The sequence below is a fragment of the Moschus berezovskii genome, chromosome 23 (assembly GCF_049115385.1).
Source record: "Moschus berezovskii isolate FMDL1 chromosome 23, NW_MosBer_1.0, whole genome shotgun sequence".
Taxonomy (NCBI): Eukaryota; Metazoa; Chordata; class Mammalia; order Artiodactyla; family Moschidae; genus Moschus; species Moschus berezovskii.
The window spans coordinates 59,852,250-59,875,289 of NC_142482.1; the positions used below are offsets into that span (position 1 = coordinate 59,852,250).

General features: G+C 51.3%; 1 protein-coding gene across 1 annotated transcript in view; it reads left to right on the top strand.

Annotated features, from left to right (window-relative positions):
* F13A1 (coagulation factor XIII A chain) overlaps nt 1–23,040 on the top strand; it is a 154,757-nt gene that overhangs the window by 125,005 nt on the left and 6,712 nt on the right. The window contains exons 12-14 of the mRNA XM_055406757.2: nt 6,001–6,288; nt 10,918–11,078; nt 22,371–22,507. Of these exons, the coding sequence (XP_055262732.2) occupies nt 6,001–6,288; nt 10,918–11,078; nt 22,371–22,507 (586 nt within the window). The remainder of the gene's footprint in view (nt 1–6,000; nt 6,289–10,917; nt 11,079–22,370; nt 22,508–23,040) is intronic.

Consider the following 23,040-nt stretch of genomic DNA (forward strand, 5'->3'; position numbering starts at 1 on the left):
GACTCGGGTTCCATCCCTGGGTTGGGAAGATCCCCTGGAGAAGGAAATGGCAACCCGCTCCAGTATTCTTGCCTGGAAAGTCTCATGGACAGAGGAGCGTGGCGGGCCACAGTCCATGGGGTTGCAAGTCGACACGACTTAGCAACTTAACAACAAGACGTTACACTGGGCTCAGAGCACCCAGAGGCTGCAGTGGAAGTTCCCCAAGGTCGGTCTGGACAGGAGGTGAAAGAGCTTGGGGGTCTTGATGGGGACATGGAATATATGTTACAAATGATTCACCACCAGAGCTTCTTAGGAATGGCATTTATTTTAGTGAATGGATAAAAAATGAAGAGTAATTAGCATACACCTAAATATTCATCAGTATTCCTGAAATTCTGAGTGCAGAATGAGCTTTAAATATTTTAGATCGGCTCCCTACTCTTGTTTACAAAAGCAATTTGCACTATAAAGAGAAAGTTTGCTGAACTGAGAACTCTTCTGCACAGTGTTGGAAACGCAGGGCTTGTGTTGCCTGAAGCGTGAGCGTGAGCTGTGCTCCTGAGACAGTTAGTTCTCCTCTATTGGCTTTCATTCACTGCACAACAGATACAAAAGATATGTTTTTCTTTTTGACTCAGTTTTTCTAAAAAGAGTGCTTTTAAAAATGTAAACACAGTGAAATAGAACAGATGAGCAATGCCCTTTGGTGACAGAGTGTCAGGGAAAAGGTCTGGAAAGCAAAAGCAGCCCACGGAAGAGGTGAAAGAAACGGGCCGCAACATTCACCCGTTCATTCTTTCATCCTTCCAGCAGCTTGCTGTTAACCACCCACCATATTCCCAACACTGTGTCCCCCTGGAGACTCCCACAGTCCTGTCTCGCCATCTAAGGGAGAGACGGGCAGGAAGGGAGCTCTCACCTCGCCAGGTGGTGGGTGCCCAGGACAGGGGCGGATGAGCAGATGCCCGGGGACCGTGGGGGAAGTTAGCAGTGGACTCTATTCCTTATGGTGGACGTATATCCTTGTAGCTTGTTTTACACGTAACGGTCTGGACCTTTCAATCTCCTGCTCCATGCTGCCCCTCCCTCCCCTCTCCCCACTGGTAACCTCTAGGTTGCCCTCTGAATCTGTGAGTCTGCCTCTCTTGTTATGTTTATTAGTTCGCTTTTTTAGATTCCACATGTAGGTGATATCATACATTCTCAATCTGGCTTATTTCACTAAGCATAATCCGTTCCCAGTCCATCTATGGTGCTGTAAGTGGCGGATTTCGTTCTTTTTCGTGGCTGAGTAGTATTCCGTTGTGTATATTTACCACATCTTCTTTAACCATCCATCTCTTGTTGGACACTTACGTTGCTTTGAAATTCTCTCCTGTCTTTCTTCCTATGACACAGCTTTCTCCTGACTCTTTCTTCTTTTTCTGCAACTCAGAGCTCCCCTTTCTTCTCCCCTCAGAATGTCATTCCATTCTAGTCTTTGTTCCTGCCCTCTAGCTGCCCTTAACATGCACACGCATACCGACTCTCCCAAGTCTGTCTCCAGCCTAGACTTATTTTTAAAGCCAGCATTCAACTAAATGTCCCATAGGAACCTGAAGCCGAACCTTCCCAAATGCCACCTCCTTTCATTCCCTCCCCACCCCAGATCTGCTTCTCCCACACTCCCTGCTCCAGGGAAGAGAACCGTGACCCACCCAAACTCAGCACACTGAGAATCCGTCAAGCAGAACAGCCCCTAAATGTCTTCAAACAGTTCACACCCATCTCTCCCCTCCATCTCCATGGCCACTCTGAGAAGCAAATGGTGTCGGGCTTGGAAGCCCTTTGGCTTCGTCTCCACATGTAGTAACTGACCAATAAAAGTTCGCTTCCACTATTGCAAGTAATTCTGTTATCACTGCCATGCCCTACTGTTAGCTTGGGCTGTGACAGTTTTCTCCTGGATGTTTGCTATAGTTTCCTAGCCCCACCTTCCCTTCTTGCTCTCTCCTTCCCTTGGTCTATGAAAGCGGCATGTTTAAAATATAAATCTCAGCCTGTAGCTGCTTAAAAGCCCTCACTGTCTTCTGTTGCCTCCAGAGCATTCCAACCAGAGCTCGCCAAGCCTCTGCTAGTTGCCTCGGTGCCCCCTCGCCACGCCACCTGACCACACAGGGGCCAGAGCAGCAGGCAAGTGAGCTGCTGAAGGTTCCTCCAGCACGCCAGGCTCCCACCTGCCTCCATGCCTTTGCTCTCGCTGGGGAAAGAAAAACCCCTCTGAGAAGCCGCCCCTGCCCCCGGGGGTGTCACGTTTCTGCCCCGTGACCCCCGAATCACACCCGAATGTCTGACCCAGCATCAGTGATGACACGCGTGTTGTGAACCCTCTTCATCCCCCCGCGTGGGGAGGGCTTGTCTCTCACCTGAGCCTAGCATGGTGCCTGGACATCACAGGGGTACAACCAGCATGAGACGGCCGAAGGAATGGCAGCTCAGGTGGCACCTTCACAGGTGGGCCTCACTGAACATCACATGTCCTCAACTGGACCATTCCATGTCTGTTACAAAGATAACAGTTTTGTCTCTGGATGAAGGCAAACCCGGGTCCTCCAGAGCCTCTATGCCAGGCTGGGTCCTAAGTCCTGGGGACATGGAGCTTACCGTCTCCTGGGGGATGTCACAAAGCAACAAGAACTGGGAAAAGGAGGGAAGACCAGGTCATGTGTTAGTGAGAGACGAGGGGACCAGGGCATGGAATTAGGGGGGCACCATGAGAAGCTGGCATTGAAGCTAAGATCCAGGCGATGAGGACAGGCTTCGTCAGACATGAAGGGGACTCTCACGACACCTAAGTCATGAGAAGGTGGTTTTGACCTTGGTTCTGAGCCTCAGAGGAGCTGTAGGAAACGTGATCTGGCTTCAGATCATTCCCTCAGCCCCCAGTTCACGGCCCTGCATTATGTGCGACTTTAGCGCACAGAACAGAACTGCAGAGAGCGGGCGTTCTGCCCAACTGAGGCGGCTGCGACTCCTGCCTCCTCCCTGGGCCTGCGCTTTCCGGCAACCCCAGCCCGCCCCGCTGCTCACAGGGACAAGCTGGTCCCCAGAAAGAAGCCAGAGCTTCCTCCATCCGTGACCCACAGTGAAGTCCCTCCTGGTGCCAGAAGCTTCCACCGCCCCTGCCCCAGTTGGTCAGCTCAGCCTTTCCCATGGAGGCATCTCTCTGCCCACGGCCATCTTCCCACTGCTGGTGTTCACCTCCCGCCTTCTGCCTAAATGTGTATTTGGTGCCCATCCAAAGCGATAATCATTAATGCTCTCTGTCTTGGGGAGCGCTTTGCCAGATGCTTTCTGCTAAAATATTTCACTGCACTTTGCTTGTCACAGCCCCCACTTCCCTTTAGAATTATCTCCCTCTTATCGATTGTAAACACGTGCCCTAGCCAATGCTTGTCCTGGACCAGTTGTTGCTGGCTCATTCTTGCAGTCTTGACAAGCAGGGAAATTGCTAACATACACACACACACACACACATGCACACACACATACACACGCACACGCACACACACACACGCACACACACACACACACACACACGGAGAGAAATACACATTCACCTGGTTGGCAACACCTGCTGGCATTTTCTCTGTCTGTGAAAGGTTCCGGAAGCTTCCGATCCTTATGCACGTCCTACCTCTAAACCACCTACCAACGCTGCCCCACAGAAACCGATGGCAGTGATATGCCTGCTCTGCAGTCGTTCTGAGGATCGGATGAGACACACAACGTGCACGTCCCACGGCACGCGTCACACTTGCTGTTGTTCAGCCACTAGGTCGTGCCTGACTCTTTGTGACCCCACGGACTGCAGCATGCAGGCCTCCCTGTCCCTCACCGTCTCCCGGAGTTTGCTCAAACTCATGTCCATCGAGTCGGTGATGCCATCCAACTGTCTCATCCTCTGTCGTCCCCTTCTTCTCCCGCCTTCAATCTTTCCCAGCATCAGGGTCTTTTCCAGTGAATCGGCTCTTCACATCAGGTGGCCAAGGGGTTGGAGCTTCAGCTTCAGCATCAGTCCTTTCAGTGAATATTCAGGGTTGATTTCCTTTAGGATTGACTGGTTGGATCTCCTTGCAGTCCAAGGGACTCTCAAGAGCCTTCTCCAACACCACAGTTCAAAAGCATCCATTCTTCAGTGCTTAGCTTCTTCATGGCCCAGCTCTCACATCCGTACATGACTACTGGAAAAACCATAGTTTTGACTAGACGGATCTTTGTCGGCAAAGTGCTGTCTCTGCTCCCTGTCAGGGTTATCTCTTAATGATAACTGTTATCATCATTGATTGACCTCTTCATCTCCATTGCATTTCATTGTTAAGTAAAGTGGGAGAAAACAGCTTAAAAATTAATGTAACTATAAAAGTCAGCATTTTTATTTCAAAGTGATTCCTCTTTTGCTAGCCATTGGCAGGACTAGCTTTTGTTTCTTGTTTTTGTAGTTTTAGATTGTTTATTTACTGCATTTTCATTGCTGCGCACAGGCTTTCTCTAGTTGCAGAGAGCAGGGGCTCCTCTCTGAGTTGTGGCTTCTCCTGTTCTGAAGCGGAGGCTCTGGGCACAAGGATTCAGCAGTTGTGGTACATAGGCTTAGTTGCTCCAAGGCACATGGAAGCCTCCCGACCCAGGGATCGAACTCACGTCTTCTGCACTGGCAGGTGAATTCTTATCCACCGAGCCAGCAGGGAAGCCCCAGGACGAGTCTGTAGAAGCCAAAGAATTTGCCTCTGTGTTCCACATGCGCTAAGATACATCCAGAGGAAGTCAGGCGGTAAAGAATATTGAGGGTGAGCCCAGCCGAGAGTCGCCAGCAGCAGCTCTGAGCCCCGACCTGCACCTTCTCAGCTCCCATGTGCAGAGAGCCACTTGTGATTCTCCCATTTCTCCCACCGCCACCACTTTGAAAACCCTGCTTAAGACAGTTTCCCAAAAATAGCACACACGTCTCAAACTCCCCCACCAGATGCCAAAAGGTGTCCCTCAAAAAAGATGTGTTCGGTGTCAGATGAGTTTGGGAAACCTTGCGTGAAAGTAAATAATTCTCAAGACTTCCCTGGTGGTCCAGTGGGTTAAGATTCCACCTTCCAAAGCAGGGGTGAGGGTTCAATCCTTGGTCAGGGAGCTGAGATCTCATGTGCCTCAGGGCAAAAAATCGAAGCTATGTTATAAGAAATTCAATAAAGACTTTAAAAGGGGGTCCACATTAAAAAAAAAAAAGCCTTAAATTAAAATAAAAGTAATCAAGTCTTGCCACAGTTGGGCTCCATCTCAGAACCTTGGTGAGGTTAGTGAACGCTGCGGACACCCAGGAGACACCACAGTGTACTGCTCCCTGTGGGGACTTGACCTCTGAGCCTTCTGCGGGGGAGGCTTGTCCTCACTGAGCTGAGTGTATGGGCCGGGTGCCGCTTGGGGAGCATGACCTCTGCACCCTGCTGGAGCCACATGACAACAGAGAGAGGAGAGCAGGCGGGGCGGCATCGGCCAGGGGGTGGGTCAGCGGGAGCACGCGGGACAGGCCCAGGCGGAAGGAGACTCGAGAAAGAGAGATCTCGCCGGGCAGACCCACGAATGGGAGAAAACGCACGTTGTAGACGGTGAGAGGCAAGATGCAACTCCTCCAGCGGCGTGGCTAGGCATCTGGGAGGGAAGCAGATAGATTCTGCAGTGTGAGAGAGTTAGGTTTTGTCAGTTCTGCCTGATGAGCCCTGAAACAGTGGCCGTGGAAAAAAGACCCATAGCGTAAGCTCTGTAGCAACCCCTGTTCTGGTAGATGGAACCCAGCAGTCCGGGCAGGTTGACTCTCTGGGAACTTGACTTTGCAGGATTCATAACATAGGATGATGAAGACGCCCACCTCAAAGGGAAGAGGCAACCCAGCAAGTCCAGCACGTGCACCCCAGCCCTCTGTTCATTAGGGTGACTTTCACATGCGTGACTGGCATTCCTTTATCCTCATCTCTGCACCTCTCCTAGGTCAAGAAGAAGAGAGGCTGGCCCTGGAAACCGCCCTGATGTATGGGGCAAAAAAGGCCCTCAACACAGAGGGCGTCCTCAAATCGAGGTCTGATGTCCACATGAACTTCGAAGTGGAGAACGCTGTGCTGGGCAGAGACTTCAAGGTCATCATCACCTTCCGGAACAACGGCTCCACCCGCTACACTGTCGCAGCCTATCTCTCTTGCAACATCAGCTTCTACACCGGGGTCTCCAAGGCAGAATTCAAGAACGAGACATTCGACGTGACCCTGGAGCCCTTGTCCTGTAAGTTGACGAGGGGTCTGCTCCCTCAAGATGTGGGAAGAACACCGCACACATCTCTGGGTTGTTGATTCACCCCCTCTCACCACACAAACCTTTATTTAGTGCCTACGAGTCCAGATATTATTTTGTGCTGGTGACATGGCCAAGAGTCGCTCATGGAGTTGATGGTCTCCTGGAGGAAAGATGAGAACTGGACAGGAAACAATAGAACAAGCGAATACACGGTTCTGCATGGACTAGGAAAATATGAATCAGGGTAAGGGAGACAAGAAGTGCTGGTAAGGGGCGGGGTGACCAGGGAAAACCTCTCTGACAGGGTGACATTTAACAGAAACCTAACAGAAGGGAATGAGCTTTCCATCCAGAAAAAAAAAAAAGCGAAGGCCCTGAGGCCAGGGCTTGTGTGATGTGTTCATGAGCAGCGAGGGGACCAGGTCAGGAACAAAGGCGTCAAGAGAAGGATGGTGGGAACCGACCAGGCAAAGACGTAGCAGACTTCGTGAGGCCTCTGGTTTTGACTCCAGGGAGCAGCAGGGCCGCGAGAGGGCTTTGAGCAGAAGCGTGCCCTGGGCCGACTTGGGTTTGAAAGATCACTCTGGCTGCTGTGTTGAGAACAGACCACAGGGGCCGTGGAGCTGAGCTTTTGGAGTAGTTACAATGCTCTTGCAATAGTTCCGAGAGAGATGGGGGGAGTGAGCGAGGCGCTGAGAGCTGTCCGGTCTGGGGTGATCTGAGGGCCGAGCTCTCAGGACCGGCTGACCGGTTGGGTGTGTGACGTGAGAGAAGGAGGCTGTGGAGGAAACTAAACGAGATAATACATATGCTAGGCTGTCAGTGCGCGCTAACTTCCGACATGGTCACACTTCGGGGAACTGAGACCAGAAAGGTGAGCTGACGTGCTCAAGGCCACACATAGCAGTTAGACGTAAAGTGGGTACCGGAAGCCTCATGCTGTTCAGGCAGGGATGGTGAGCCAGCTCCAGGCATCCTGGGGCCCTACGGGGGCTAGTTCCTGTTACCTGGGGTCCCGCGGCCCCTCGGTCCCCCAGACTGGGAACTGTACACCGTCCTCTTCTGAACACTAGAATTCCATCTCTCAGACTTCTTCCCCTCCTCTCCCTGATCCAGCAAAAGCGTGAGCTCACCTGAGCTAGCGGACTAGAACAGCATGATACCTTAGCCATCTCAGTCATCCACCCTGGGACGTGGAGCCCGACTCAGTATCAGCACAGCTCCCCCGACTCAGTCCACGCCAGGCTTGTCCTGAATAACTTGAAGGGAAGCGGAGACTGTTTTTGGCTTTACCCTGCAAGCAGGTGGCACTAACTGCATGCTGTAAACCGCCCATTGCAACTGAAAATACATTGCAATGTATCGGAAAAAGCCACAGGATTCTAGACCTTGATCAAGCAGGTCAGGGTACAGTCTGTTGTCGGAGGGTCTATTGCAGAGAAAGTTTTCCAGGTAAAACAGGAGCCATATTTTCCAGATTGGTGATTAAAGGGGATGTGTGAGCTAGAATCAGCTGGGAAGATGTGAATAACTTAAACCTTTCAGTATCTTCCAGGGCGCTATGCCTTCCACTCGGCTATATTTAGTTTTCTTTGCATTTTTGAAAAAGAGACGAGGCAGCCCCTGTGTCTCCCTTGGCTTTCCCCAGACACCGTCAATGGTACTGGCAGGATCCCAGCTCCACCACTCAGAGAATGAAAACCTATTCTTCTTTCTCTTGCCACGTTTAATAAACTTTATCTAGAACAATTTCTTGTGCAGTGGCAAAACACAGCACTTACATAATGTACTATTTTAGGAGCCTGTTCTCTGGGGCTCAGAACACAGCCCAGTTTCTTCATTGCTAAGACTGAGAGGATATTCCACCTCAGAGAATAAAGAGACCCAAGGCCAACAGGATCAAGGCAGAGTTAAGTCTCTGTAAAGTTGTCAGGCACATCTCAGCAGCCTAGACATCCCAGTGGTCAAACACGGCCCTCTAGAAATACCAGAGGATGTCCATTATTATCATTATTACGGGAGGCTGCTAGAGGCAGAATGCATGTTGAAGGCCTCTCACTTTGCTGCCCCATCTGGCCCCAACTGGCCAAGTGGAAACAGGTCCCACGTGCGTCTCTGAGATTGTCTCCAATTGAGGGACAGAGTTTTAGTCTTCTGGACAAGTCACTGCTCCAGGAGCCATAGGGGAAGCAGGGTCCATACTCAGACGCAAAGAAGGCAATAGGTGTGTGTCACCCAAAAAGGCAGAAATCGAGGGTCAAAGTCAAGGCAAGTTCATGGATTCAAAAGGAGGCCCTCAATGGGATGGGGCTGCTGCAGGAAGCAGGCTGAGTTGCTGACTGCTTGTCTAGGGCAGACCAGTGCCTTCTAATAACTGTGTAGCCCATGGCTGGCCCTCAGCCCGGGCACTGTGCCCTTTCAGGCCTGACCGTTGTTGTGGGGTGCGTGCTAGGATGTTTAGCAGCATATATGTGCTTCCTTGGTGGCTCAGATGGTAGAGAACCCACCTGCTAGTGCAGGAGACACAGGTTCGATCCCTGGGTCAGGAAGATCCCCTAGAGTAGGGCATGACAACCCACTCCAGTATTCTCACCTGGGAAATCCCATGGACAGAGGAGCCTGGTGGGCTACAGTCAGTGGGGTCCCAAAGAGTCGGACACTGAACATGAGCAGCTAAGCACCTGGTCTCTACCCAGGAGATACCAGCATCCCCCTCCCAGCAGTGACAAGCGAAAAGGTCTCCAGTCATTTTCAAAGATTCCCTGGGGGCAAAACACACCCCTCCCCTACCCACCATTGACAACCGCTGGTCCAGGCTGACCGTCCTTCCCATTTCACCAGGGACCGCTCGTGTTCTGGGGCCAGGACTTTCAGTTTCAAAACAGACCATCCAAGCCCACTCAAGTCTGCCCTAACACCACCCCATCTGCTAGAACCCCTCCTGGGACTTCAGGAGCCTTTCAGCCTGGGATATGCATCATCTCATCATTGTATTCAAATGTAGATTCTGATTCCCTAGACGGGGCGGGGCCGACAACCTGTATCTGCAACCAGCTACCAGGCGGCAGAGCTCCTGCTGGTCTTCAGGCCGCAGCCAAGCTGCAGGGACCTGGGTTGGGAGGCCCAACCTTCCACCTGAGGTTCTTAGAGAGCTGATTCCAGGGGGTGAAGGGTCCCCTGGTTGTCGAGCAGTGCTTCTCAGGCCGGCTGTACATAACAGCTACAGAACTGTCAAACAAGGCCTAGACCCCAAACCTCCAAGACTCTGATTGAGTTGGTCTGGGGTGGGATCCGGCAGGGCAGGTTCTTAAATGTCCCCCGGTGACTGCGAGGTGGAGCCAAGACCAGCAGGTCCCAGAGCCCAGTCCTCTGTGCAGAGACCATGAAGCAGCTGGTAGGCACAGCCTGGTGCTCCATAGCCTGGGCACCCGCAAGGCAGGAGGCCTCCCTGTGCCCCGATCGGTGCTCACCCTACACAGCCTTCCGGCCCCGGGTCCAGTTCATCTGCTCACAATGGGGAGCAATGAGAAGACACACATATACGTATATATACTGGAGACATGCACACACATAGATAATGTAGACATGCACATTTAACACTCGGTGCGTAACTATCCACTTTGGAAACTGTTTCCTCTGACAACTTCCACTGAGGGGAGGACTCTTCAGCTCCAGGCAGGGGGATGGAGGCGTGAGTCCCCCTCCCCCTGGTGGCTGACCACACAGCACGGGCACTGGCTCTGCCCAGGCGCAGGCTCGGCCTGCAGGACAGCAGCCCTTTGCCCCCTGGAATCCTGCGCTCTGGAAAACGAGAGTGAGGGGAAGTGGGCAGGGCAGCCAGGCAGAAGCCCACCACAGCAGTCAGCGCCGCAGGACAGGAGCCCCTCTCAGCCCGGATGGTGAGCAGAGGGGGCCGGGGCCACTCCCCGCTGTCCAGATGCCCTTGCCGTCCTCCCTGGCTTGACCTCAAGGGCTCACGTCAGTGACTCGAGAAAACAAGCATTTGGCACAGAGGTCTTTTAAGTTACAGATAGCAAAGCGGGTGGCAGACAGTTGAATGCATGTGTGAAATAGGTTTCCACTGCTTCTTTCTCTTAAATAGAAAAATCAAATCAGGTTGGAATGGTAAGAGTTAGAGAAAAAGTGTGGGGCCAAGGAACAGGTTCAAGTAGTCAGCAGCTGTGCTCAAGCATGGCCTGTGGTCACCATGAGATGCTTCTTATCTCAGGAGGGCCCCGGGCACCAGGGCCGTGGGCATCCCCACCCCATCTGCTGTCTCGGGGCTGTTTGCTCACAGGTCGAAGCAGCTGCAGCTAAAGCCTTCCGGTCCTTGATTTTAAACCTCTTTGTCATGTTGCGTTTTATTAATACAAGAGCAAAAGCACTGCTGGGAAATTGGGACACATTTTCTCTAGGAAGACTTGACTGAGTATTCCATTTCCAGCACGTTCTTTACCCCAGAAGCCAGAGTGCTCCTTGTCCCTGATGGACTCTGTGTTCCTCCCGCCCTCCCCTGGTGGAGGCTGTGCCGACGGGGAAAAGACAGGGCCCTTGGGGAAGCAGGGAGCATCTCCTCCCAGGTTCTGACACCGGCATATTTGTGTTTCTTCTCTCCAGTCAAGAGAGAGGAGGTGCTGATCAGAGCAGGCGAGTATATGGGCCAGCTGCTGGAGCAGGCCTTCCTGCACTTCTTTGTCACGGCTCGAGTCAACGAGACCAGGGACGTTCTGGCCAAGCAGAAGTCCATTGCGCTGACGGTCCCCAAGGTCATCATCAAGGTCAGTTGTTGCATCTCAGCCGAGGAGAAAGGCGAGGTTGCCGGTGAGGCCCCCGGCCTTAGTGCTCGTGAATGTGCGTGTGCGAATGTGTGTCTTGTCTCCTGCTCCCCCTGCAGAGAAAAGGAACCAGGAGCCTCCCGTTCTTTGAAAGAAGTGAACTGCCCTATAAATAGATGTGCACATATAACACTCTTCTCTCCTCTCCAGATTTAAATATATAGATGTGGCTGCAGATATAAATATAACCTGTGGGTATAAACACACTTGTGGAGGAAAATGGAGATGTGTGAAGGGGACAGATAGAACTCAGTGTCTCCAGAATCAAGTGGGGCAGGCGTGGCCTCGGACAGCAGCCGCCTGGATCCCCGCCCATGTGTGCTGCCGTCCATGGCGTGCTCACTATGTGCAGTAGGATGCACAGACCAAAACGTCAGCCTGATGACCGTGGCTTTCCGTGTGTGACACGCCTGGCGACCACCGGCCGGGGGCAGACACAGGATTTCGGCGTACAGCTCCCTCGGAAGTTCCCTCATGTCTTTTCCAGTCAATTACTCCCTCCCCCATCACCAGGACAACCGCTCTTCTGACCTTTCCATGTATTGCCTGTTTGGCTAGCAGTTCCGTTTTTTGAATAACTTTTAATTTAGCTCTTAGTCCCTTTTTCTTTTATTTTTATTTATTTTATTTCTGTGTGGTTTTGGCCTTGCCACATGGCGTGTGGGATCCTAGTTCAAACCCACAGCTCCTGCACTGGAAGTGCAGACTCTCAGCCACTGGACTGCCAGGGAAGTCCCAACCGGTAGCTGTCACATTGCCTCTCCATTTTCACCATTTAACGTCTGTCTCAGCAGAAACCTCTGCCCAGATGACTTAAAGGCACTTGGCAGAGGGGAGCTCGGCACAGGTGGGAGGAGAAATAAATGTGGCGGCCTGCTGTTCCCACCTCTCAGGAGTATCAGCAGCTTCAGCACCCACCTCCCAGAGACCCATCCAATCCTGGGAGTGGAAACCCGGGCCTCCAGCAGGGTCTGTGGGCGTGACATCTCATGTCAGCCTTGTCCAGGGCTCAGAGACCTTCCCAAGCGATTAAGAATGATGAGTACAAATCAAGATGCATTCCTCTAACGTGGTGGATAATCAAATTCTTAGAGTCACCTGTATTTTAAAGCCTCTAGAGGGGGCGGGCAAGGAGGGGCAATGAAGCCCTGAGTCTTATGAATTCCTGCCATGAGTCACTTATAAAGCTGGTCACTGTTGTGTAGTGCTCAGAATGGCAGCCTTCCCTGGGTCCATGCCCTTATGGTCATCTATCTGAGGGCTACCCTGCGTTGGGTGCCACTAGGCTGAAACTTGGGCCCCCAGAGGCAGAGAACCCTGGACCCTCCTTTTCTCGAAAGCCTGGAATCCTGCCATCTCCTTGGTTCTTTCACCTCAGCCCCTTCTTCTGGGCCCATCACAGCAGCATCCCACAAGAGGCCTGAAGACACAGAACAGAAATGAAGGCTCTGCAGGCAGAGCAGGAGAATATACAAAACAGAGACGTGGTGTTGGGGTTTCTCCAGAGACGCCGTCACTCTCCTGAGAATGTGAACTCAGGGGTGCCGTGACCAGGGCCTGCTCACCATGCACGGGGTGCTCCCCTCCTGGCGGGCTCTCCCAGAAGCCATGCGGTCCCCTGCAGGCCCCTTCCAGGGGTCGGGTCGGCCTCCCTTCCCACTCCTGTTCAGACCTCCACCTCCGCACCTTGCCCACCAGAGGCAAGGCCTGTGTGCTCCCCTAATTAGGCACCGACAGCTTGTCCCCGTGAAGGGCTCAGAAGAGAGACTTTCCAGATGGGAAGTGCTCAAACCGCAGCACAAAATAGAATTTAATTGCGCCGCTGATAATAAACTGGGCGTATAAAGGAAGTTGATAACTTTCATCTCTTAGACATTATTAATTGAAGGATGATTGGTGAGTCGTCTTCTGAGTATACTTAGACGGCAGCTCAATTCCCCAGGGGCAGAACCCAAATCCCTTCTCCAGCTCAAGTGACCTGGGCTGGGACGGTATATTTGACCAAAAGCTACAGGGGGGGCTTGTTCTTATTTTTGTTTTGTCTTTTGTCTCTATAAGCACATCAGGAATGCAGTTCCTAGAGGAAATTTATTTAGAGGTAGGACTTCCCTGGTAGCTCAGTGGTGAAGAATCCACCTGCCAATGCAAGAGATACAGGTTCAATCCCTGGGTCGGGAAGATCCTCTGGAGGAGGGCGTGGCAACCCACTCCAGTGCTCTCACCTGGAGAATCCCATGGACAGAGGAGCCTGGAGGGCTACAGTCCACAGGGTTGCAAAGAGTCGGACATGACTGAGCGACTGAGCAGCAACAACAGGGCCACTTGGCTGGACTCAAGCAGGAGAGAGAAAGAAAGCCTGGCCTCCGCTCAGGCGTGTTCAGGAACAGGCAGAGCGTGACCACATACACGGTCCCCTAACCACTAACCTCACTGGCCACATCAGCCCCGAGGATGAGCTCAGTGGGAGCAGGTGAAGAGGCGCTCCTGGGTGAGGTGCCTTGCACCCTGAAAGCCACCAGGTGTCCCTGAGCTGTGAGAGGCCCTGACTGCAGAAATGGGCTGCCTGGCTGGGGTCCCGGAGCCTCTTGCCTTTCTCTTTTCTCTTCAAGCCTGTGCCCAGAGCCCTGTCTCCTGGGCACCCTGGCTCAGCCTCAGGGCTGGAGCTGCCTGAGGGCGAGTTTGCAGCTGTTCTCGCCCATCTCCTCCTTTCTGGAGCAAATAGAGACCAACCTGGACCACAATGGGGCCCACCTGTCTGGATCCACATCAAGTCAAGCAAAGCACTCAGGCCAGTGGACACGTCCTTGCTGCCTAAGGACCCCATCTCGCGTGTGACCACACCTCACATGGTCTCCTGTGACCACAGAGATGGGAACTGGGTGAAATCGTGCTCCCAGTGAACTACTCCCTGCACCCACCACGCGTGAGTCACGGTGCGTGAGCCTCATATGGAAAACGGCAGGAGAGCCAGTCGTGAAACTTTACTGAGCACAGATCTCTTTTCCCAGGCTATCAAAATATTTTGATGAGAAAAGTATATTTCATTAAAATCAGATGTAGAATTTTTCTCTGCCTTCCCATGTGTTGATTGTTGTAAGAGGCTTTAAGTCAGGAAAAGATTCTTCAGCATTTTGATGGTTGAAGTAAAAGTCTCTCAGTCGTGTCCAACTCTTTGTGACCCCATGGACTATACAGTCCAGGGAATTCACCAGGCCAGAATACTGGAGTGGGTAGCCTTTCCCTTCTCTGGGGGATCTTCCCAACCCAGGGATCGAACCCAGGTCTCCCACATTACAGGCAGATTCTCTACCAGCTGAGCCACCAGGGAAGCCCTGATGATTTTGATGGTTAATGAAGGGTTATTGGGGGGAGAGGAGAGGGCAGCACAGGGGATTCAACTGGCCTGCAGGGTGGAGGCTGGTGCTCGGGAGTCATGGTGTGGGACCTGGAGCCCTGTGCCAGGGGCTCCCCCTGGTCTCAGAGAGCAGAGAAGGGCCCCAGGGTTCATGTCCTCACCCAGGTCAACTAGAGCGAGAACAGCTTTCTTAGAGAAGCCCCAGAGCACAGGGGCTTGGATGGCTGGACTCCCTGGGTTCCTCGTCCTACCCAGGCGCCTTTGGGTCAGTTTCTGGACAAAGGTCCAGTAATATTGCTGACCTGTGGGCTGCTGGGAGGGATAATAGAAATAACTCTCACAAAGAGCTGAACGTGGTACCTCTGTCATGGTAATACACAATGGGGTGGCTCAGTGGTAAAGAACCCACCTGCAAGGTAGGAGACATAGGTTTGATCCCTGGGTCAGGAAGACCCCCTGGAGGAGGAATGGCAACCCACTGCAGTATTCTTGCCTGGGAAATCCCATGGACTGAGGAGCTTGGCAGGCTACAGTCCATGGGGTCGCAAGAGGCGGGCACGACTGAGCAGCTGATCATTCTTGCACAAATGGAGACCAGCATCCATCAGCTTCCATCACTCACGAGCAGTCACCAAGTTCCCTGTGCGCCTCCTCCTCCTCTTCCTTTTTCTCTCCCTCTTCTCTCATGGACATCTCTCTCTGAATTTCCCTGCCCTCATTTGCAAAGTGAATACCACACTCATAATTGTGGCATCAATGACTCAATGGACGTGAACTTGAGCAAACTCCAGGAGATAGTGAAGGACAGGGGAGCTTGGCGGGCTGCAATCCATGGGGTCGCCAAGAGTCTGACATGACTGAGCGACTGAACAATCGTAATACTAGCCCCAGTATTAATTGTAATCACATATAAAACACAGTATTGCTGGGGACTGAACGTGTGCTATTTCTGAGAGCTCAGCCCGACCCAGGAACTGGTGGTTGCTGGCAAGAGTCCACTCCCACCTCGCCCCGTCCTCTCTGCGCTGGGATCCCGCACAGAGAAGTGCTCCAGGCAGCAGGGCCCACGGGCCTAAAGGGAAGGTAACGCTCGCCTGGGAGCCTCGGACCTGAGCCCTGGGTGTTGAGCATGTGCGTTGTTCCCTGTGGGCCCTCCTGAGAGGGAGGCCCATCCCAAAGAGCCTGGAGGAGACTTGGGGAGGGGGTGGGGGAGGAGAGGCGGTCACACGTGCCCCAGTGGCCTCCTGTCAGTATCTGGGAGACGAACCCCTCCCAGTGCCATTGAAAACAGCTCAGGTCCCACCGCCTCTTTGGGACCATCTCGTAGGAGCGTCCTGCAGCTGCTGTAGAACATCCCCAAACACCAGCAGAACCCATTTCCTCCTGTGAACGAAGAATGCGTTTGCCAGGGAGAGGGGCCCCCTCTCCTAACAAGCACAGACGCTCGAGGCTGGCTGCCTGCCCAGATGGCTCCTGAACCAAGATGCGTTCTTGGTTTCTTTTAACAACCCCTGTGTTTCCCCTGGAACCCACCACTCACCTGAGGTCACCTGTAGCATCCTCCTCGCCTGCCTCCTGCCGGCGCTCTGGGAAGCCCCAGTTGTAACCAGAGAAGAGCCAGCCGGGCCTGGAGGCCATGGTGGCTGCTGGGGCCTGCTCCCCAAAATCCCAGTTCATAACCTCCATCCAAACTGGGGAGACCCCTGAGGACTAATGAGCATCCCCCAGATGCTGGACAGCCACCAGGCAAGTTGTGAGACTCAACTGCGGTTTCACTTTGCTCTTGTGAGAGCCCAAATACCTGGAAATTTCCATCAAGGGAAAAAGAAACAATAACAAAACTCTGAGCTCTGATTATTCCCAACCCCAAACCCTAAACCATCTCCCCTCCCAGCCTCCCATGGTTCTCTGCGACTCTGTCGGCACACGTCCCGGTCACCAGGACACAGCCCTGCCGCGTCCACAGCCCTGCAGTGGGCAGCAGGGTGAGGCTGCTGGGGTGGGCTTCCCCGCGTCTCTTTGGAAGGCACCGGTGGAAGCTGCCGGCTTCTCTCCCGTGTGCTTCTCGAGAAGTGTGGCCCCCGAGAACCCAAACCCACGTCACTCCCATGGGAGTGTGTGGATGAGAAGGTTCTCCTGGTCACCCTGGCAGCATGGTCTCCCTTTGAACCTCCACATTTGGAGTCAATAAAGGCCGTGTCTCGGATGCTCTGCCGCACACAGTATCAAACAGAATCCTCCCAGGAACCTCGTGAGAAACTGAGGCCCAGAGAGGTCAAGTGACTGGCCCGAGGACACACAGCGGCGGCCGCTGGTCTTCAGATGCTGAGGGCAGCCCGCCTTCCCCTCAGCTTGCCCCCCTGGTCGCTGTCTTCATCTCATCCCCAGCAGGGGTCCCCTCAGCACTGCCCTGAACCCCCTGTTGAGAGAGATCAAAGTGTGCATGAGGGCCCACCCTGAGGGGCTCTGAGCAGGTGAAGCCCAGATCAATCTTCTGCTTGATCAGTATTCTGGGACCCGGGAGGATCCAGACCAGCCGTGGTTTCACCTGCTCAGGTAGCTGCATCTCTCTCCATCCTCTGCCGGTCCTGGAGGGTCAGGCAGTCGGCTCCCCACGGCCAGGAGCACGCACCCCGAGTGCTCCACTGTGAGGGCGCCTCTCCAGCTCCCCCTCGGCACAGGTTTGAGAAGGAAAGTGAGAGCCGCGGTAACTGGGCTGCCTCAGACGTGTTCTCTACGCATTCCCGCCCGCTATTTTCTATTCTTAAAAACACACAGGCAAAGTAGAACATCAAGGATAGCGAATCTCGTCTACCTCATCATACGATCACGCTGTGCTTGAGCTACTAGTTTTTTTTTGAAATGATAACTCTATCTTCACCCCACTTAGAGAAGACTGTTATCGTCAAGTAAGACAGCTGTGTCAGAGCCCCAGGGTTACTTTGCCACGTTTGACTCTGGCATAGAGATCCGATTCTTCGCCTGTAAAGTCAGAAAGAAGGAGTTGAGTTGTATACAAGTTTTCAAATTTAGTTCAGGATCAAGTTGTAGTCACCGAGCTCCACTAGTCGTTCAGCAATGGCACAAGCTAATACTGCAAATGGCTCTTCAGTGGATTTCAGGAAATAGACTCCTTTCATCAAAAAAGGAAGTTACTATTTTTTCCTCTCTGCTGTCAGAGATGACAGGGTGTGCAGTGTTTAAAGGTGAATGCCCTGGAGTCAGAAAGACCTCGGTTCCATCTGGATCCTGCCGACGTCCAGGGTCTGTCATGTGGGCATTTTGCTTATCTTCGACGTTTTCGTTTCGTGTCAGTAGAATGAGGATGATGTTAGTGCCCACCGCCAAGTCCACAGAGGACCCACCAGGATAAAGTGATAAAAATGGTGAGCAGGGCGCCAGCATCACTGTGTGAACACTGAACACGCCATGAGTTGCTGTCACTGTCATTACCGGTCAGAGTCGGTGCAGAGGGTAGGGGGCGGGGACTCCGGCTCCAGGCTGCCTGCGGCCTCCCTCCCCCGACTTGCTGTGACCTGGAACAGGTCACTTCGCTCCTCTGTGCCTTACTCTCCTCATCGGCTTCATAGGGTTGTGAGGATTAAATGAGTTAATGTTCATGAATCCCTTACAGCAGCATCGTCCTGGAGGTGGTGGTGGTGGTTTAGTCACTAAATTGCGTCCAACTCTTGTGATCCCATGGGCAGAGGAGCCTGGCAGGCTGCAGTCCATGGGATTATCCAGGCAAGAACACTGGAGTGGGTTGCCATTTCCTTTTCCAGGAGATCTTCCCAACCCAGGAATCGAACCTGGGTCTCCTGCATTGTAGGCGGATTCTTTACCAACTGAGCTACAAGGGAAGCCCAGTAGGATGTTCCCTAATTACCAGAATACCCTAAATATGCACTGTTCAGTACGAAAGCCACTGGTCACATGTAGATGCTGAGTACATGAGCTGTGGCTAGTACAAGTGAGGAACTGAGTTTTTACTTAATTTAATTTAAATTCACTTAAACATTTAAATAGCCTCATGGGGCTGGCAGATACCATACTGGACAGTCTTGGAACCGTGGCTGACTGTTTTAAAAGCATTTGCATTATTTAGTCTCTGCCGATTCACCGGGGCTAGAGAGAAGCAACTGTGGTGGTGTTGGCGAGTTCAAGTCACAGACAAGCAACTGCTTATTACCAGCAGTGATAATGCTCCCCATAGTAGAAGGAGGAGGAAGAAGTTCATTTTCCAGTAGTAAGTCACGGAACACCTGACTGGCAGCCCCTGAAATGACTGAGGTGAACTAACAAGTCTTGTGAACTATACTGACAGCTAAGGTCATTCTTTGTCAAACTTTTTCCTTTGTTTCAGTTTTGATTTTGAACATGGCTATATATATATATTGTAAAGCACATACTCCATGGAAGAGATCTTGTGATTTCCTAAAAAGTAGTTCTTTCCCAAAAGTGTGTGTGTGTGTTAGTAACTTTCTTGTTTACCAAAGAATCAGAATATTGAGCTTTATCATGAAAAAAAAAAAAAAAGAAGGACTCAGTATGTCAATATTGGTGAACGGTGTTTAACTTGAAAAAGGATCATATCCTATGTCAACATAAAAAAACGGAAACACTTTAAATGGAATATTGGAAACAATCGGAGTGCGCAAGTATCCGCTGTCACTGAAGGTGACGTACGTTTCTTCCTGCCCCTGGGCGGAGTCATGGCGGGTCTGCACAGTGACTTTACACTGGGCATGGCACATCGTGTAAACCAACACATATCATGAAAATCCTATCTATATTCTCTGTTTTCCTCAAAAGGAGGAGGAAATACTGCTGAAGCAGAAGACGGTGATGTTGAATGTTGAGTTTTTAATGTTCGGTTTGGTTTGATTTCTAAATTTCATTGTCTTTTCAGCAGTCAGGCCAAGGGCGTTTAAATTCCAGGGGCAGGAGACAAATGTCAGAAAAGAGATGCTGAATCTTTGTTAACTGCAGAAGAAACACTCCACGATCTGAGAAGGCCGCCTCCTTTCTCCTCAGCCTGCTCCCTGCTCCAGTGTCAGGGAAGGCTGAGGAGTACTTCTTTATGTACCCCTCCAGCAGCTAATAGCAGAGACCACATCCGGGAGCAAACTGATCAGGCATGACACATGAAATTATCTGAGAAGCTTCGCATTCTAATCACACTCAGACCGACAGCCCGTCTCTGAAGGCCCAGGCACTGGGCCAATCTTTCAAACACTAAGGCCCTGCCTCTGCCATCAGTCGCCTGTGGCCCACTTTCCACAGCAGAAGAGTCTTTCTGTACAGCTAGCCTATCCATGTGTAAAGGGTCCTTAACCTGGAGACCGCCAGGCCCCTGAGGGCCATGGATCGACCTCCTGGCCTGTAATGAACCCCCTAAAACCACATGTGAGGTGTGTATGCATCCTGCACTTGTCACTGTGTTTGTCTGCAGAAGGAAAGGTCAGTAGCGGCCATCAGATTTTTCTAAGGGGTTGTCCCTGTAATTGCAATAGCATGCCATGAAGAAAGCAGATGGCCCCAAAATATTTTTCCTCCAGAATCAAAGTGATCATAGCAAATGCTTTCGCCAATAGTGTCTCTGAAGCAGTTCTCCTTTCTTCAATTTAGACAGCTGTTGTAAATGTTATCTTTATCCTCTATTTTTAGAAACCAAAAAGTGTTCTGAGACTTTTTTCTTTCTTAGGAAAAATATGTTGGATGAACTTGAGAATTAACCCAAAGATTCTCTGTAAAGTGTTCCAATAACGCACTTTTATACATTCATCCTTTGTGTACCCACGGGGATTGGCTCCAGGACTCCTGCAGAGACCAAAATCCATATCCACAGGCTCAGCTTCCCCAGATTCAGCCAGGTTTGCGCCCTGCTGTGCATGCCAGGTTGAGGACACACTGCTTGGCACACAGTCCATGCTTCATAGGTGACACCAGCCGCTGTCCTTTCTGCCATCATCCACGCCAGCTCCACCTCCGACTCCTCTTTCCAGCTGTCCACCCATCCCACCTTGGGGGGTCGAGATTTGAAAGTAATAACCATGGAGAATTGGCTATAATTTTCATTTTTCTTATAGAATTTTTTTGTTATCAATGTGTCTTAAAGAGTAAAGTCATAAGGTTTTACCCTTCCCTCTAGAGTCTCCCAGGTTCAGTCCCTGGGTTGGGAAGATCCCCTAGAGAAAGGAATGGCAACCCACTCCAGGATTCTTGCCTGAGAATTCCATGGACAGAGGAGCCTGGCAGGCTACAGTCCATGGGGTCACAGAAGAGTCGTACGTGACTGAACGACTAATGCTTTCACTAATACTACTCACTAGAGTCAATAAGGGAGAATCTTCTTGGGGCAAAGTCCCTCCTTTTTCTCTCTGTCCTAGCAAGGCTCGTTTCCATTTGACTTTTCCTATCTTATACACTGCCTAAAGAAATAATGTAGTATAATGGTGGGGTTGCTACATGGAAAACTCAAACAACCAATAAATTTCCTTTTTAAGCAGTCGATTTAATATAGCACATGTTTACTGGACACCAGCAAGATGCTGGAGTTGAAAGTGGGCTAAAACGAAGTGAATAAAGTAAAATCCCCCAAGTATTGCTAATCCAAATGATGTAATTAAGCCTGTAATGTCTTGAGCCATGCATTGTGTTAGCTGCTTTATATGTATTGTCTCATCCTGATCCTTTCCTAGGAGGGAAGAACTATTTTTACTATCTTGTTCCCCAGTAATTCAGAGTTTGCACAGATCCATCCAATTAGCATACAAAGCCCCTAAACCAACAAACAAATGCTCCCTAGCTGTTTTCTAGCACCTGGTGTCGGCGTTGGGAAAGCAGATAGTCCCAAGTATGCAGTGTTATATCATGAACACAGCATAAGAACCAAAATAATACTAATAACAACCCTAATAATAGTATTCTATATCTATTACCCCATAGGAACATCCACCTTGTTTCAGAAAACTGAGTCTCAGACAGGTTGAGATCTTCCAAGACCTCAGAGCTAGTAAGGCTTGAAGCTGTCATTGAACTCCGGCCGCCTTGCCACATACCCAGTACTTCTTCTTTTTAAACTTTCTATTCTGTATTGACATATAGCCAGTTAACAACGCTGTGATACTTTCAGGCAAACAGCGAAGGGACTCTCAGCCATATGTGTACATGTATCCATGTTCCCCCAAACTCCCCTCCCATCCAGGCCGCCACATGACGTTGATCAGAGTTCAGCAGGGTCTTGTCAGTGATCCATTTTGAATACAGCAGCGCATACATGTCTGGAACACACCCCGGACATCTGAGGCTTGTGACACATAAATCACCCCAAACATCCTTCTAGCTTCAGATAGCCAGACTGCAGAGGAAAAGTCTCTTTTTGCCTATTTTAGCATTCAGACTCCTCTTCTTCAATGATGAGGACTCCCTCCTTGGATGTCTTTCTTTCTCAAGTACCTCCAGGAGTGTTTTCTTCCTCTTGAACTCAGGGATCCCTCCCGTCCTGGCAGGAGACCTGAACCCTTTCCAGGAGCAGAGTCCACCTGTCCGCCCTGGCCAGGGAAAGCTGTTGCTACCCTGAATGCACTCCCACCTCCTGCTGCCAGGAACAGCCAGTGGCCGAGGTTGTTAACCTGGACTCTAATTAGGGCTGTTATCATAACGAGGAAAAGACTGTGATTCTAATTAGCAATTTTCCATCTTTTTCTCAACAAGTATCCCCCAGTCAAAGCAATATCCTCATCACATTGGTTCCTTTGCCAAAAAATGGCCACGCTGTGAAACAGAAGGAAAAGCAAAGATGGGTAAAGATATAAGGGTGCAGAAAGAAGCTTTCTGTGCTGCTAACACGCTTCTTTCTCCTCCAACTCACTCCTCAGGCCCGTGGTGCTCAGGTCGTGGGTTCCGACATGGTGGTAACGGTTGAGTTCACCAATCCTTTAAAAGAAACGCTGCGCAATGTCTGGATCCACCTGGATGGCCCTGGAGTGACGAAACCCTTGAGGAAGATGTTCCGGTGAGCCCTGGGGGGAGGTGGGGATGCGGGGTAGGATTGTGGGAAGTTCTGTCTTTCTCCGTCTTCTCCCAACTCACATCTAACCCCGGTGAACATGTCTGAGAAGCTGCTACCTCCTTATTTACAAGTCTGTGGGGCTTGGGGTGTTGGTTTGACCAGCACTTCCATCATTCAATTCTTAAAACCACTCTAATGGGGTGGGTACTATTATTAGCTCCCTTTGGCAGTGGAGAAATCTGAAGCTTTGAGAGCCTGACTGGTTTGTCCCAAGTTGTATATTGTGTAGAAGTAAGCCTGCATCCAGAAGTAGGCTGGCTGATTCCAGATCCCCAAAGTCAAGAGTTTTGCAAACTGCCTTATTCCTCTAGTATTTACAGAGTACCCACTATGAGTCAGGTGTCATGAGTTAGGACCCTGGCAGGAGTCCTACTTCAAGATCTTACCAATCTGAGCACTCTCTAGAACTGCTGCTATCAGTAGAAAAAAAAAGGTGAGCCTGGGGAGTTCTGATTCTGGGAAAGACCCTGATGCTG